The sequence below is a fragment of the Dendrobates tinctorius genome, unplaced genomic scaffold (genome assembly GCF_039654945.1).
Source record: "Dendrobates tinctorius isolate UK_male_01 unplaced genomic scaffold, ASM3965494v1 ptg000003l, whole genome shotgun sequence".
Lineage (NCBI taxonomy): Eukaryota > Metazoa > Chordata > Amphibia > Anura > Dendrobatidae > Dendrobates > Dendrobates tinctorius.
The window spans coordinates 75,677,137-75,695,000 of NW_027361671.1; the positions used below are offsets into that span (position 1 = coordinate 75,677,137).

The 17,864-nt window shown below is 42.3% G+C and overlaps 1 protein-coding gene across 2 annotated transcripts in view; it reads right to left on the bottom strand.

The window, feature by feature from the left end:
* Nucleotides 1–655: 655 nt before the first annotated feature.
* ALDH7A1 (aldehyde dehydrogenase 7 family member A1) overlaps nucleotides 656–17,864 on the bottom strand; it is a 95,580-nt gene continuing 78,371 nt past the window's right edge. For both annotated transcript variants that reach the window (XM_073557236.1, XM_073557238.1), the window contains exons 17-18: nucleotides 16,968–17,043; nucleotides 656–1,037 (exon numbers count right to left, since the gene is read on the bottom strand). In XM_073557236.1, coding sequence (XP_073413337.1) covers nucleotides 983–1,037; nucleotides 16,968–17,043 — 131 coding nt within the window. In that variant the 3' untranslated portion in view covers nucleotides 656–982. The remainder of the gene's footprint in view (nucleotides 1,038–16,967; nucleotides 17,044–17,864) is intronic.

The following is a 17,864-nucleotide window of genomic DNA, read 5'->3' on the forward strand; positions in this document are numbered from 1 at the left end:
TGCAATAAAAAGCATCTTTTAGTGTGTGACAGCTGCCAAACAGAAAAACCCGCTATAATGCCTCTTTCACATGTCCTGATATTTCTGATACCGGCATCAGTACCGGCGATCGGCACAAGCAGGAGAGAATGATGAGATCAGTGTTCAGCACGAGCCGCCGGGGAACAGCACTTACTGTAATGCTTCTTTCCCGGCTCTGATGCGTCTCACATGGATGACATCCATGTGTGTTATGGCTATCAGACATGTAGAGAAGCTGATTTTTATAAAACTGTGCAGTGGTCTATTAATTTTTGCCAGAGCTGTATATAGGTTTCTTCAGTGTCAAAAAAAATTGCGGAATCCGGGATTTTTTTTTTGCAGACAAGGCAAAGAAGTGACCAGTTTTTAAGAACTGTCTGGCAATTTCTGGATGGTTGACAACTCTGATTCTACCACCCAGTCTAGAGTATACAGCCTTTCTCATGATGGAGATTTATGCTGTATCAGATATATATTTATATCTAGAGTATGTATCTGTAGACACAAGGAGACATACCATGGAATTTTCACCAATCCAATAAAGATTTTAAAGCGATGCATATGCAATTATAAAACAAAACAAAAAAAAACAAGAGTTTGAAAGGAACAGGAAAGAAACACCACACCAAACATATTATAAGCCACAATAGAAATGTTTTATATACTAAAAGTTCAATTTGTAAATTACAAACTGTTGACTACGGAACAGAAAGTTATCCGGCAGTCATTGATAAATCACTGATCAAGTTATCCAGATTCACAGCGAATATCTAGTATACTGTATCAGTGGTAATTCTGCTGAAAGAACGGATCCTAATCATTTTCTTGTCGCTATACAGACTCATTTCAAGGTTTTATCCGAGAGATCAGTCATTCAGCAATACTGAATTCATGGCTCCACATTACGGCTGATTGTTTGCCATGTTTTCTGAAGGTTGTAAGAGCGTCATCTAGGGATACTTCACTGGAACTTTATGCCTTGGGCTAATGGCAAATCCTTGCTGTAGTTGATTGTACTGGAAAAAAGATAGAAAATAGTTAGAAAGTGTTCAATCATAAGCTTTGGAGCCTTGACCCAATTAATGTAGAGACCTTAATTCTCTTTCATTGACCCTCTGTTCTCAACACATTTAATTAATAGAAAAAACACCACTTACAAAATATTAGGTTTTCAAATTACAGTAAAGTAAATGTGAATGGTCTTTATTCGTGAAATTCAGGGCATTTCAAAATTAGTAGTACCTTAACAATCCATATGAAAACCAAAGATGATCTGTAATTCATTGTTCAATGAACTGAATGTGGCCCTTAAATACTGTGTTAACTGTCACTGGTTGATAAAAAAGAAGGCTGCTGGAGCATCGTGACCTTAAGGATTAATAGAAATTTTTAGACTATAGGAAAATATTAAGATTTGAGAGTCCTCAGTGGTTTATACCTTTTTTTAAATTGTAATTTTTATTTAAAATTTTTCAGGAAAAGAAAAAAACTAACCTATAAAGGATAGTAAAAAATCTAAAAATGCTAACAACCAATTATACTATAGTACTAGTTAAACATTGTTGAGTAAAATCTTACAAACACACAGATTCAGAGAAAAGGAAAGGGGGGGGGGAATGGTATGACTTAGTTTTATCCACCTCATAGAGGTCATATATATATATATATATTTTTTTTTAATCAGATGATTATTTAAAAATTGTCAGCATGAAACTTTGACAATACATTTAACTTTAGCATATAATGTAAACCATGTTCAACCTGACAAGCAATATAACTGTACTTACATCCTAAATCCCATCCCCTCCCCCATCCACCCTAACCCCATCCCTTTAAATCATTGCACTTATCACACACCATGTCACATTTTGAATCTTTTTTCAAGCCAGCCACTTAAGATCCCTGTTTAAAGTACCAACACAGAGGGTCAAGAACGCGTAGGTAGACGCATTCTCTCTCTCATAAGAGCCTCCGAAGCCAGGCCTGGGTGCTCCATCCAGCCACCCCACACATTCTCAAACTGCATGTGTTGACCTCTTTTCGCATATATGTTCTGTTCCATCAAGACAATAAAGTTAACCTTATTAATCAGTTCCTGTCTAGCTGGCGGTTTGTCATCTAACCAGTGGGCCGCAATGAGCTTTCTGGCAGCATATAGGATTCTGGCTATGGTCAGCTTCCCCCACTCATCAACTGCAATATCCTCCATGCATCCCAATACACACGTCAGCGGGTTCCTTATACGATCCACTCCCATTACCTCCTGAGTCAAATTAAGTGTTTGTACCCAAAAGTTCTGTAGGGCAGGGCAGGACCACATCATATGTAGGAGATCTGCCCCATCCTCAGAGCAACACAGGCAGCAAGAATCTCCCCTCCGGCCCGCCCTCTTCATCCAGACCGGGGTCCTGTATACCCTATGTGTTAGGTAGAGTTGTGAGACTCTCCTGGCTTCACTCAGAGACCTTTGGGATGAATTGTAATAAGCTCTCCCACTGAGAGTCCGAGATTGGTCCCACATCCTCTTCCCATTTTTCTCTGGACTTAGCCGGGTGCCTTACTAGGAATGAATCCAAAAAAAACCCTATATACGAGGGAGATGAAACCCTTAGTGTTCCTCAGTGACCCTACAAGATTCACCATCACATCTGATTGCACCACTATTCTTGATGTTTTAAGCTGTTGATCGACTGCACGCCGCAGCTGCAGATATTGAAAGAAGAGGGATTGACTCAGAGGGAACTCCCTCCTGATCTCGCCAAAAGTCTTAAGCATGCCGTCACCCAACAGTTGTGACACAAACCATATCCCGACCCTTCTCCATTGAGCAAATCCCCTCAGATGTATTAACTCGCCCAGTCTCAGATCAAACCAAACCGACGAAAAGCGCGTGAACTCCGTAATGCCCCTCCATTGTCTAACTCTTTGCCAAATCTTGTCCACCATAGCGATTGTCGGGAGACTTTTAGGGTTCACCCGGAACCTACCAGCCTCTAGACTAGCCAGCAGCGGACCTCTGCCCACTATAAACTCAAGGACCTTCCCGGCCGACGCAGATTGAGTTGGCTCCTCCCACCCCACCATATGCTGACATTGGGATGACACATAATAAACCCACGGGTTTGGGATTGCCAGGCCCCCCTCCTCTTTTGACCTCTGTAGATGTTCAAGTTTAATGCGTGCCCTACTACCCTTCCAGATCAAGTCCCGGAAAAGAGAATCAATCCGGTAGAATTTATTTTGCGCCAACCAGACAGGCGTATTATGAAGTATATATAGGAGCTGGGGAATGAGGATCATTTTTAATAAATTTGCGCTACCTGCCACAGACAGGAATAGTTTCTTCCATGCTCCAATTTTTTGTTGAAACTTATTGATAAGGGGGGTAAGATTGAGACGTTCATATTCCTCCAATTTAGCCGAGACCACAATGCCCAAATATTTAAACTCCCTAACCACCCTCAAAGGGGTCCCAGGGTCTAGCGTTAAGGGAGCAGCCGAGTCCACGGGAAGAAACACGGATTTATCCCAGTTGATAGTCAGTCCAGAAATAGAGCCGAATTTACCAATAACTGTCATAGCGGAACTCAGGGAGTCGCTCGGGTCAGCCAGAAACAGCAGCACATCATCCGCGTATAAAGCCACTTTCTCTACGTGGCAGCCATATTGGAATTCCCAGATATCCGTAGTACCCCGAATCTTTGCCGCTAACGGCTCTACCGCAATCGCAAACAGCAGGGGGGACAGGGGACACCCCTGCCTCGTTCCCCTATATAGGGAGAAACTCTCAGACAGCAAACCATTAACCCGTATTTTAGCACTAGGGGATGTAAATAGCAAACGCACCCAACTCACAAACCGATCACCAAATCCCATGGTTCTCATTACCGCCCACAAATACCTCCACTCCACACTGTCGAACGCCTTAGCGGCATCTAGGGAAACTATTACCCTCTGTCCCACATTATCCGCCCTCACCTGAATGTTTAAGTATAATCGCCGGAGATTTATAGCTGTGGATTTATTGGGCATAAACCCTGACTGGTCTTGGTGAATTAGGGATTCGATGACCTTGTTAAGTCTGTTCGCCAGCATTTTGGCCAATAACTTAATGTCAGTGGTCAACAAAGAGATTGGACGATATGAAGCTGGGTCTATCAAATCTTCTCCCTGCTTTGGTGGGACAACAATTATCGCCTCTCGCATGGACCGGGGCAGCTCCCCCCCCCGCCAAACCCGCAGATTAAACCTCCATTAACTTGGGAAGCAACACCTCCTTGTATTTATTGTAGACTTCCCCTGGGATACCGTTCCCCCCCCCCAGGGCCCTGTCACTAGGTACAGAGGCCAGAGCTGCCTCAAGTTCCTCCATATCAAAGGGCTCCTCAAGAAGCCTCTGCTCTGCTAGTGAGAGTCGTGGAAGCTGCACCCCCACTAAAAAGTTATCACTTTCCTCCTCTGACGGCTGCATGTGTGACTGGTACAGAATGGAGTAAAATACCATCATAACCTCCAGTATGGCACTACTGCCTGTATGCTCACATCTGGCTTTCCCCTTTAATTTAGCAATAAACGCCGATTCCCTTTGGGTCGCCACCACCCTGGACAGAAGGTGACCTGCTCTCTCTCCCTCCTCGAAAAACTTCATTGTGCAGAACAGCCTTTTCCTCTCCGCAGTTTTTATAGTCATATTACAAACCTCTCTCTGTGCTGATCTCAAACGGTCCCGGGCCCCAGGGGTTTGCTCCTCAATTAGTGCCGCCTCTGCTCCCTCTCATGACCTAATCAATTCCTGGTCTCTCCTGCCCATCTCGGTCTTAACTAGCGATATGTCTTTAATGCACAGCCCTCTAAAGTAGGCCTTCATGGTTTCCCATACCATTAATACCGAGGCCGAGCCCATATTAATTTTAAAGAACTCTGTCAGGTCAGCCCCCACATGGCCGTCCAGATCAATCAGCTGGAGCCAGAACAGATTTAGCCTCCACACGGGTCTCCTGGAAAACTCAGAGCCCTGCCCCTGAAGCACCACACACATAAGCGAGTGATCCCACAGAGTTCTAGCCAAATAAGTTACATCACCCACTAGACTTAACATCGGAACATTCCCCAGAGCCGGGCGAGAAGCAGGAGTACTTATAGGTTCCGGGGTGATGGATTCTCCATATGTCTATTAGTGCAGTCTCCTTCAGAACCGCCCCAAAGGGGGTGCAGTTACCACCCGGTCTCCGTGCCTCCCGACCACCCCTGTCCCAATGGGCATCAGGAACATTGTTGAAGTCGCCAATTATCAGAAAGGGAATCCCCGGGAAAATCGCCCACTACCTCCATGACCTTGTACAGCAATTTCCCACAATACGGCGGAGGGATATATATCGAGATCAGTAACCTCAGAATACCAGACAATTTACATAGCAAACATAGGAACCGTCCCAGCAGGTCTATAATCACTTTACACTGTTCAAAAGGCATACCTGTGCGAACAAGAACACTGACCCCCGTGAGTATGAGGAATATGTTGCATGATACCCCGCCTGCAGCCACCTTTTTCTAAGAAGATGCGTTCTACTCTCTATCAAGTGGGTTTCTTGCAAGCACATTACTGCAGGTTTGCATCGAGCAAGAACGTAAACATTGCCTGTCTTTTTACTCCGAACGCCAACCCCCTAACGTTCCAACTTATTATCTTTATTTTATCCGCCATTACCCTGCAACCCCAAATACCGTGCCATCCATTTCCACAATTGTGAATTAGTAAGGCTATCTCCACTCAAACCTGTGAGACAGACAATCTAACATTCCCCCCTCCCTCCCCACCGCCACTCACACAATACCCAAACTTCACCCAACTCAAGCTTTCCATCTCCTCCAGGTGTCACGGAGGAGAGGGCGTACTTCATCCGATTCAGAGTATCCACTTCACCGAAGCAAGCCCGCTTTACTCCCCAACGTCTGGGAGTAGCATATGACTAGTGATTGCAGCCAAACAATTCTCAACAGTTAACCATAAAACATTCACATTAACTTTCTGTTAAATACCTTCAACATGTCTAGAACATGTGAACTAGAAAAATAGAAAGAGGTAGGAAAATTTCTCCCTCCCCCTCCAAAGCACAGAAAGATTATTTCCCAAAATGAGAGGGAGGGTCCTCCTCCTGAGAAAAAGGAATACAGGAAGGAAGAGCGGATATATGTAAGATCCCATCCCGATTAAAGGACAAGTCCCGTCCCGATTAAAGAACAAATCAGCTCAGTCAGCCAGCAGAGTCCTTAGAATTCACCTTGTGGAGACGCATCTCGTTGTTGTCCAGCCAGTTGAGGGCCTCCTTTGCATCCGAGAAGAAATGGACAATGTCCTCATCTACCACTCTTAGTTTAGCCGGATATAGCATTGCGTATGGCACACCCAGAGCTCTCTGAATTTTGTCCTCTGCTTTTGAACCTCCATAGAGAAGTCCGGGTAAATGGAAATCCTGGAGCCGTTGATTTTCAGATCCGGATGATTCTTGGAAAAGCGAAGAATAGCATCCCTGTCCCGAAAATGCAGAACCTTGACAAGCACCGGTCTTGGAGGACGACCAGGGGGGAGGGGAAACGCGGGAACGCCGTGAGCTCTTTCCACAGCGTATAAACGGGACAGGTTATTCTGGCCAATAGTGTTTAACAGCCACTGTTCAAAGAACTCGGTGGGCGCAGAGCCTTCGTTTTTTTCCGGCACCCCAATGATCCGCACATTGTTGCGTCTTGACCTATTCTCTAGGTCATCAGTCTTTGCCTGCACAGCTGATATTGCAGTGGCCATACGCTGATGCTGCTTGTCAGATTTTAAGTGGTTAAAACTAAAAGAGAAAGAGCGCAATAGGGTCTTACCCAGGTAAAAGAGATATAGTTCAAGCTGTTATACTCACCAATAGCAGGAGAGTTGGAGGCATAAAGGAATAGAAGTCAAAGCTGCTGCACATCCAAATGGCCACACCGTGACCATAAATCATCAGATATCAAAGAAATAATTTTCGGGTTAACCGTGCGCTGCTAGACAAAACGACTCCTTTCCAGATTGTGTACTTGTATACTTTTATTTTCCCAACGCGTTTCGAAGTTTCAAACTTCTTCCTCAGGGGATGATATGTACAAACAGACAGAGTAGCTCCCAGTTTTATACATACAAATTTCAAATATTGGCGCCAAAGGTCACATGTTACAGGGAAAGAATGTCAAAGGTCATCAGTACCAAAAAAATGTACAAAAAAATGTTTAAAACTGCATTGTTTCTACCTTAATACATTCTCTTAAAATATTTATTTGCAGGTCATAAAAAGAAAAAAATGATAGACCTGTGCTAGAACTTATAAAAAAGGAAGAAGGAGCAGTAAATCACAGCTCAGACCATCATCCTAAATGGGCAGACGAAAGAGAACGAGAAAAAAAGAAAAGAAAATGATGGATAATGAATATACATATATATATATATATATATATATATATATATATATATATTATTAAAAAGATTCTTTTTATTCAATATAATAAAAATGTTTTAAAAGTTTTATATAAAAATATTCGCATAATATGTACTTAATAAAAATTATTAGAGATAAAAAAAAAAAAAAAAAAAAAAAAAAAAAAAAAAATTTTTTGTATTTTGTATTTAAAAATTTAACCAATTTGAAAAGTGATTGATAAAAAACTGTAGTTATAGGTACACGTTTACAAGTACAGGATGATAGGGGTTAATGAAAAAATTTTGCAAAGACATCTGTGAAAACTCAATGGCTCACAGAAAAAGAAGACAGCTCACGAGGGAGGGAAGCACCCAGGGAAGACGGATCGCATCCAGGAGGGGGAGAGACCGGAGGAGACACCTGACCAGACCGCAAGACGGTATACATTTATCAGAGAAAAAAAGAAGAAAAGTTTCTTTTGGAACGATAGGGCTGAAAAAACATTTAAAATATAACCATCAGCAGGAAATCGCACTGACAAAAAGATAGATGAAACAAATAGGCAGAAGATCGCACTGACAAGAAATAAATCAGTCAGGTGGGATCAGCAGAAAGTCGCACCAACAAAAACGCACATATGATACAAAGTGAATAGAAGCAGACATTACTAAAATGTAGATAAACCCCAAATAATCAGAGTAGAAAATGACAATTTGAAGAATTGTACAATCTTACAATGTTTAGAAAGACCATGTTTAAGAAAACCCCTCTTAATATTATGTCTGAGAGAGTTAATTCTTAAATGTAATGGTTGGACTGTTCTACCCACATACTGTTTGCCGCACTCACATTCAATTAAATATATTACAAAGTCAGTGGCGCGATTAAGGAAATCTTTGATGGGCACCAGCACTAATGAGGTTTTTCCCATTAAGAGGGGTTTTCTTAAACATGGTCTTTCTAAACATTGTACGATTGTACATAATAAAAATCCTAATGGGTTAAAAATCAGCCCTATCGAACATATCCCGGACAATGTGCCCGACAGGATAGGATTACTGAATAGAAAGGAGATTTTTTGGATCTATAGGCTAAACACTTTAAGACCAAATGGGTTAAACGAAATAACTGAGGTTTTTCTGTAAAAATTCTTCAAATTGTCATTTTCTACTCTGAATGATTATTTGGGGTTTATCTACATTTTAGTAATGTCTGCTTCTATTCACTTTGTATCATATGTGCGTTTTTGTTGGTGCGACTTTCTGCTGATCCCACCTGACTGATTTATTTCTTGTCAGTGCGATCTTCTGCCTATTTGTTTCATCTATCTTTTTGTCAGTGCGATTTCCTGCTGATGGTTATATTTTAAATGTTTTTTCAGCCCTATCGTTCCAAAAGAAACTTTTCTTCTTTTTTTCTCTGATAAATGTATACCGTCTTGCGGTCTGGTCAGGTGTCTCCTCCGGTCTCTCCCCCTCCTGGATGCGATCCGTCTTCCCTGGGTGCTTCCCTCCCTCGTGAGCTGTCTTCTTTTTCTGTGAGCCATTGAGTTTTCACAGATGTCTTTGCAAACTTTTTTCATTAACCCCTATCATCCTGTACTTGTAAACGTGTACCTATAACTACAGTTTTTTATCAATCACTTTTCAAATTGGTTAAATTTTTAAATACAAAATACACATAAAAATTTTTTTTTTTTTTTTTTTTTATCTCTAATAATTTTTATTAAGTACATATTATGCGAATATTTTTATATAAAACTTTTAAAACATTTTTATTATATTGAATAAAAGAATCATATATATATATATATATATATATATATATATATATATATATATATATATATATATATTTTCATTATCCATCATTTTCTTCTTTTCTTTTTTTCTCGTTCTCTTTCGTCTGCCCATTTAGGATGATGGTCTGAGCTGTGATTTACTGCTCCTTCTTTATAAGTTCTAGCACAGGTCTATCATTTTATATTTTTATATATTTATTTCATTGCTTTTTTCGTTTATTCTTCTTTTTCTTTTTATGACCTGCAAATAAATATTTTAAGAGAATGTATTAAGGTAGAAACAATGCAGTTTTAAACATTTTTTTGTACATTTTTTTTGGTACTGATGACCTTTGACATTCTTTCCCTGTAAGGCTGGTTTCACATTCGCGCTTTTTAAGCGCACGCACGGCCGGGGGTAGCTCCGCCCCCGAGCCGGCTCTCTGCCCGGCGTGCCCGCCCCTTCCTTGTAGCGCCGCCTCCTAGCGCACAGCGGCGCCTGCGATCGGCGCACCCTATCTTTAGCATAGGGTGCGCAGATCGTGCGCAGGCCGTGCGCTAGTTGCGCTTTGACCTGCGCTGCGCACTTTTGACGGTGCGCCGTGCGCGCCAAAATCCGAAAAGTTTGATTTTGGCGCGCACGGCGCACCATCAAAAGTGCGCAGCGCAGGTCAAAGCGCAACTAGCGCACGGCCTGCGCACGATCTGCGCACCCTATGCTAAAGATAGGGTGCGCCGATCGCAGGCGCCGCTGTGCGCTAGGAGGCGGCGCTACAAGGAAGGGGCGGGCACGCCGGGCAGAGAGCCAGCTCGGGGGCGGAGCTACCCCCGGCCGTGCGTGCGCTTAAAAAGCGCGAATGTGAAACCAGCCTAACATGTGACCTTTGGCGCCAATATTTGAAATCTGTATGTATAAAACTGGGAGCTACTCTGTCTGTTTGTACATATCATCCCCTGAGGAAGAAGTTTGAAACTTCGAAACGCGTTGGGAAAATAAAAGTATACAAGTACACAATCTGGAAAGGAGTCGTTTTGTCTAGCAGCGCACGGTTAATCCGAAAATTATTTCTTTGATATCCGCTTGTCAGATTTTGCAATAGTATCTTCCACAGTGCTAATACTTTTCTCAGCTTCCCCCATCCTCTCCTTAGTGACATGCATAGAGTGTTGTAACTTAGACATACTGGCCTGCAGGACCCCCAGCTGTGCTGCCACATCAGTAATAGTAGTGTGAGAGTGTAGTGCCAGCCTGAACAAGTCTTTTAATGTGGGCTCCTCTGGGATCACCATCCCCCCATTTGCCGCTTACATTTCTCCAGCTCACCTCCGCTCTCCCACATCATGGTTCCTTGCTCTTCCTCCCGGCTCCCGCAGTCACTCTCCTCCACACCAGATTCCTCTGGCTCCTCCGCAGGCTGACCTCCACCTGCATGTGCCGGGCTCTGTGCGTCTTCCTCCAGTCTGGCGAACCTCCGCAGCTTAGACGCGGCATCTGACTTCTTGGGGATTCCCCCATCCTCCTCCGGGCCCGCCATCATTACGTCCTCCCCACCGGCGCCATCTTGTGCTTTCTTCTCCGACTCCCCTGCCGGCCTTCTGCCTCTTTTCTTCCCTGCCATTTCTTCGTGCACTCCTGATTTACAGAGCCTGCGGTCAGGGTCAGCACCCTCTCTCCAAGGAATGTGAATTTGACAGCTAAATAGTGGCTGCAATCTATCAAACTGTCCTATATCGAGCGGGAGCTCCTTCAGCACGCGTCCACTCACCTCTCCCTCAGGCCACGCCCTCGAGGTCATATATTTAACATGGCCCAAAAGGAATCCCAAGGAGATCAAACATGGTTAAATCTCTCTACATTATTGTCATTAAGGGCTGGCCGGTATTCAAAGTTCATGATATCCTTGATGGGAGAATATAGATCTAGTTGGAAAGGTGGAGAGGTTTGCTTCCAATGGTAGGCAATCTAACTGTGTGCTGCTGTTAACATATGTAAAAGCAATCTAATGGATCTCTTGGATATGGATTCAGGGAGAATATTTTATAGAAAAAAAAAAAAAGAGGTGAGGACTTAATGGGAGATCTACCCCAAAAACTTGCTTAGTGAGGAGTTGGACTATCACCCAGAACGGTTTAAGCAGTGGACGGTCCCAAAAAATGTGAAAAATAGAACCTTTAGACAGGATGCAACGCCAGGAAAGGGCAGGAATGGGTCAATTTTATGTAAAAGTTCAGGCGTATGGTAACAGAGATGAAGGATTTTGTACGGATTTTCTTTGTATGAAATACAAGATGCAGTCTTGGCTGCTCTGGTCCAAACATTTCTCCATTCTACCACAGTCAGTGTTTTACCCAGACATTCTTCTCATTTGAGCATGTAAGAGTGTCTAGTTAGGGAATCTGTGTCTGGAGCCTGTAGATTATAAATACTAGATATTAAACCTTTTTGTTGACCTATTCTTGCAGTCTTTCGAAGGAGGTAGGAATGGAGGTTTGCAAACCAGGGCTGTGGAGTCGGTAAGCCAAACCTGCGACTCCGACTCCTCAATTTCCCTTACACCGACTCCGACTCCAACTCCGACTCCCACACATATTGCTTATATTTAAGTGAAAAATTTATTGTAGTACAATGTGAACCTCAGACATTTAATCATTTTTATGATCCAATAATCAAGATATTTAGATAGAACAGAATATATATTGGTGTACTACCCGGTTTTCATTCTTTTTGGTACAGATACGATATGGATAGACAGATATGGATAAATGGATAGATAGAGCAGATTTCTAATCTGCTTTTGCTATTGAAAACATTATCTATGAGCTCAAAAACCTTTCAGGTGATGCAGTTTTTTAAAAAGATGATCAGCTTTTGCAGCTGAAAAACGTATCCTCAAAAAATACAGGAAAAATGCTGTGTGTGAAAGTAGCCTTAGATCAGGAATATAACAGCCATTTATAGGACATTTCATAACTTTCCCAAACTCCTATGAAAAAATATTCAGCACATCCTGCATTGAATTACTGTACCCAATTTATTATATATTTTAGGAGTCGGAGTCGGTCCATTTTATACCGACTCCAACTCCGACTTCACCAAAATGAGCACCGACTCCGACTCCACGACTCCGACTCCACAGCCCTGTTGCAAACCGTGGAATAATGATGAGGCAAAGTGCCTAATTTTAATATATTCAAATAATCTAAGAATGGAGGGAGAATTTTGTTTTCAGCTCATCACAAGAATGTAAAATTTGCATTTTATAGTGGATTATGTCAGCGAAGCTAAACAAGCCTGACTGAGTCCATAGCCCTGTAAACAAGTGGGTTAAACTTTCAGGAAAATTTGGATGGAAAAGGGAAGGAAGTAAGGGCGGAATTTGTTGATGTCAGATTTAATTTTTTAGAGCAGACCCTCCATATATTTCTGGTATGCATCAATGGACCCAATAGGTATATTATAAACCCCTTTCCAAGCCCCATTCCAGATCAGGGAGTTGGGATGAGCAGGGGTTATCCATAATTTTTCCAATCTCCATCCATTTCGTATAGGCAGGTTTAGAAGACCATGATGGGATTGTGCGGAGATGCGATGTCCAATAATAATGAACAAAATTAGACCTCCCATCATTTTATCAGCCAATATTACCAACTTTAAATTTCATATCGGCAGGAAAGTCGTAGAATTCCAAAGTAACTGCTTGAAGACCACGCAAATCTGAGTGGGACCAACATGGGCAACATCTCAAAAAGATTTTTGGGAGGATAGTCATTTTTATTCCTGAAATGCATCCAAATAGTGAGAGGGGGGAGTGATTTCCATTTTGTCAATAAGAATCGGATTTCTTTATACAATGGAGGGAAATTGGTCTCGTATAGAGTGGAATACGAAGTTGAAATTAATTCCTACAAGTGCTTCTCACTAAATCAGAATAGCAAAAAGTATTTCAGTTCAGTTCTTCAATACAAAAAATGAAAACTCATTACATTAGAGTCATTACAGAGTGATCTATTTCAAGTGTGTATTTCTGTTAATGTTGATGATTATGGCTTACAGCCAATGAAAACCCAAAAGTCATTATCTCAGTAAATTAGAATAATTAACAAAACACTTGGCACCTGTCCACACTGCCAAAAATACCAATACCTGGTATCACTGTGCTTGATTGGCCAACAAACTCGCCTGACCTTAACCCCCCCATAGAGAATCTATGGGGTATTGTCTAGAGGAATATGAGACATCAGACCCAACAATGCAGACGAGCTGAAGGCTGCTATCAAAGCAACCTGGGCTTCCATAACACCTCAGCAGTGCCACAGGATGATCGCTTTTGGGTTTTCATTGACTAAGCCATAATCATCAACATTAACAGAAATAAACACTTGAAATAGATAACTGTTTGTAATGACTAATATGAGTTTCACTTTTTGTATTGAAGAACTGAAATAAATTAACTTTTTGATGATATTCTAATTTAATGAGATATACTCGTAGGTATTTGAGAGAGGTGGTGCACCAGTGGCATGTAAAGTTACTCTGGAGGTGATCTAAATGGGAATCGTTTATGTGAAGTGGAAGGGCTTCAGTTTTACTCGTTTTTGTTTTATACCCTGATAATCGACCAAAGTTTAAAAGCAATAAATGGAGGCTAGGGAGCGATGTATGAGATTTTGTGAGGGTTCGGAGAACATCATCGGCAAAATGGATAATTTAAATTTTTTGCCTTTAAACTGGACTCCTTTAATGTCTGATGATTCTCTAATAGCAGCAGCCAAAGACTCAATGCAAAGGACGAAAAGTAGAGGACAAAGCGGGCACCCCCGTCTGGTGCGGTTTTTAATTTTAAGGCTGTGTTTCACACACAGCGTTTTTTTTTAGCGGTTTTTACCGCGGTTTTCGCTATAAAACCGCTATAAAACCGCTAAAAATAAGCTGCAGTCATTTCTATGCATTTTGCACTTTTTGTGCACATTGATGCGTTTTTTACCGCGAAAAAAACGCATCGCGGTAAAACACGCAGCATGCTCATTAATTTTGCAGATTTTCCCCGTTTTAGGCCTCTTCCATGCGGTTTTAAACCGCTGCGGGAAAAAAACGCATCAAAAACGCATCAAAACTGCGCAAAAAACGCAAGCGGAAAAATAGGTGCGGATTCTAGGAAGGGATTCAGGTTTTTGAGCAGAAAATTTCTGCAACGTGTGCACTTAGCCTAATTGGTTTACAGGAGCTATGAGGAAGGTATATAGTAGCCGAGGGGCTAGAGTAGAATCCCTCAACAGCTTTTAAAAATGCACCTTCTATGCCTTATGTCCCAAGCCTTAAGCATAAAAGGCCAACTGAGGCAATCTCAGCATCCAAACTTAGAAACCGTTATAAAAAAAAAAAAAAACAACTGGGGAACCTACTCTTCTCCTATAAGAGCAACTGCCTTTCTGATGTTGTCACGGCCTTGTCTAAAAGGGACAAATCCCACTTGATCTTTGTGGATCATAAGGCAACCACTGATTCAAACGTATTGCCAACATTTTTGTGAATATCTTAACATCTGAACTGATAAGGGCAATCGGTCTACAGTTTTTACAGTCTAGTCTATCCTTGCCTGGTTTGGGAATCAATGTTATAAATAAGTAGTATGGAGTCAGGGATTGGGGCTCCCTTTAGAAAAGAATTGAAAAGGGAATAAATGTAGGGAAAAGTTCATCTTGGAGGTCTTGTAGTAAAAGTAAGACGGACCATGGCTAACTAAAAAGATTTTAACAAATTGCAAGCTTTCGAGGCTACTCGGGTCTCTTCATAAGGCATAGAATACAAAATCTGAAGTCACATTTATACACAAGAATAATTAAATCAATAAGAGAAGAGACGTGAAGCAGAACTGTCATTATGGGAGAGGGATAAACAGTGGTGGCAATAAATATTGGAACAATTCATAGAGAAGGAGTCTGAAAATTGTATAGTACAGTGATTGAGGTCTGGTCCATGGCTGTGTGTGCTCCCACAAGGTCTGAGGAGCACATTCCTTAGTTCATATAGAAAGACATAAATCCATGCGACACATTCATTCCTGCACTAAGTGTGTCAAAGGTTGTCATGAGTTTGTACCTCGGGAGATTTAAAGTTGCCCTTTTATATAAGTAATTTCATGTCCATGGTGCTGTGATCAGGGATAGAAAAACTATACTATAGGATGAATTTTTAAATTTTGGCACAAATTTTCTCTTTTACTCCAATCTTTCCCCTAGTGCAAACTCCCTTCTCTTTCTCCTTCCCCACAGAGTGTGTAGTAAACACATTTAAAGAGGATCTTTTATCAATTTTGCCTCATGTTGAACTGGATACATGATGCATTAGTGGCTGCAGAGAAGACTGACCGGGGATAAAAGTGCATATGAGGTCAGTAATTACACTCAAATCTGCCGTGCGCATAGCAATTTATAATCCCTCTAGAGTGAGATCGGGATCCTTGTCATAAACCTGCAAAATCTACAGTAACGCATCTGAACTCCCTTACTCACATACCCAAAGTATTAGATTTTGGTTTTGGGAAACAAAAGGGACCTAGACAATTATATGTAAACTAGATGTGGGCCTGATGCTATGGCATCTGGACGGCAGTGACATCACGATGGGAGCAGCTCTGTGGCGCTAGGGGTGGCGGGCCACCCGCCTCCGTGCAGTCACAGCCGGCAGGAAAGACGTTGGTTTGCGGCCTGTGCTGGAGATGGGGTGTGGCACCACCAGAGGGCGCCCCGGACCCCATCTCCAGCACAGGCTGCAAGCCGCAGTCTTTCCTGCCGGCTGTGACTGCACGGAGGTGGATGGGGATGGCAGGCAGCCGCGGGATCCAGTGTGTGTAGTCAGGCGGAGGGACCTAGCAGGGGTCCGGGCGGCGATCCGGCGGCAGTCTGGAGGCGGGGGGGGGGGGGGGACCGGCGTTGGTGTCCCGGCGGTGTCCCACTGGCGGTACTACGCAAGGGCCTGGTACCACCAGCGGGTGCCATATTGGAATACCCATCACTTGGGTATTCCAATATGGCGGTCGGCGTACTTCCATTGCGGTGAGGTGGATTGTGGGATTCGAGGACGTCCGGACAGGAGTGGATGACTAACAATTTTAGGTAAGTATATAATTGATACTATAATTCTCTGAATTTTAATGCAATACACAAGCAATCAGATGGCATACCTTTATAGATTTGTATATATGAAATTGTAGTAAGCAAGTGAGAATACCTACAATGAACATTAATATGAACTGGTTTTTATTTGGTTCATAGCACGTATTAAGCACTAGCTGTATGAACTCAGCCTGGTATGTTTGACTCTGAAACGCTGTAGTGTTTCAAGGAGAAACATACTTTAAAAGCCGGCAGCTTCTCTCAGCCCACTGCCCTGGACTGACAGGTCACAGCCTATGTGCGAGTATAGGGAGAATTCTATCACTCCAGGGCAGCGGAGCCTGTCCGACTAGTCTGCAGCGCGGCTCTGTTCCAGGCGGCTTTTAACGTATGTTTTCCCTGAAATATTGCAGCGTTTCAGAATCAAACATGCCTGGCTGAGATCACACTGCCAGTCCCCGATACGTAAAATGTCCTTTATAAAACCAAAATCTACTAGTCTACCGCACCAGTACTATTGCATATAACACTTTCCACTGCATTCCCTTTGCGGGTTCTTGTTTTTTTATTTTAACGTTTGCTAAAATGTAACAGTATAAACCACTTACCATGTAGATCTTCTCATATAATGTTTCCAGGAATCACTGCCAGACTCTCTTCCACCGCCTGTGTGTTTTTCACCACCTAAGAGGATTAATAAGAAGTAAACATATATAAGTGACAAAGTATAGATGCCCTTGTAGACCCAGTGCATGCGTTCCTCAATTACAACCAATAGGACTACTCAGGAAGAGAAAAAAAACGTAAAAACGCTTGCACTTCTTCCCCTACTTGAGGCTGACCAATCATCAGTTGGCAGAAACACTAGGAAAAGAAGAACATCCCCACAATTGCTTAGAGTAACATTATCAGTGTGAGTCATGTAATGGAGACAGTCTGATCTCCTCCCTGGTCTCACTGCAGAGCGGTGTGGGCATACAAAGTCAGAGTGGTGCAGCAAGATGCTGCAGAGTCAGGTTGCTGATAAAGAGTCCTTCTTATAGTCCTATACTTTGGGCTATAGATCTTTTATATATAAACACTAGATTAGCAACGTTAGCAGAAACACCACAAATTGACGTTTCTTCTATTTATAGATCGGTATCGATAATAAATCCCTGTGTGAAAATTTGAATTACCATGATTTTTGAAGGGATTATCTGAGCATTACTTTATACAGCAACATTTATTTTTTTCACGTCCCACCACCAGCACCGTCCGTCCGTCTCCGGTTTGTATTTGATCACCGTTCTCTATGGGTTTGCCACACAGGGCCCGATTTTCTGTCAGCAGCACCTACCCCCTTGGGTGCCAATGTCTTTATGGATTCTAAACTGTGCAAGGTAATGAACATAATGAGGATAATTGGAGCCTTATGTAAGCTGTAGACCTGTGAAATGGCAATTGAAGTTTAACATAGATAAATCTAAGGCAAAGCACTTAAAATGTATAACTATATACCAACT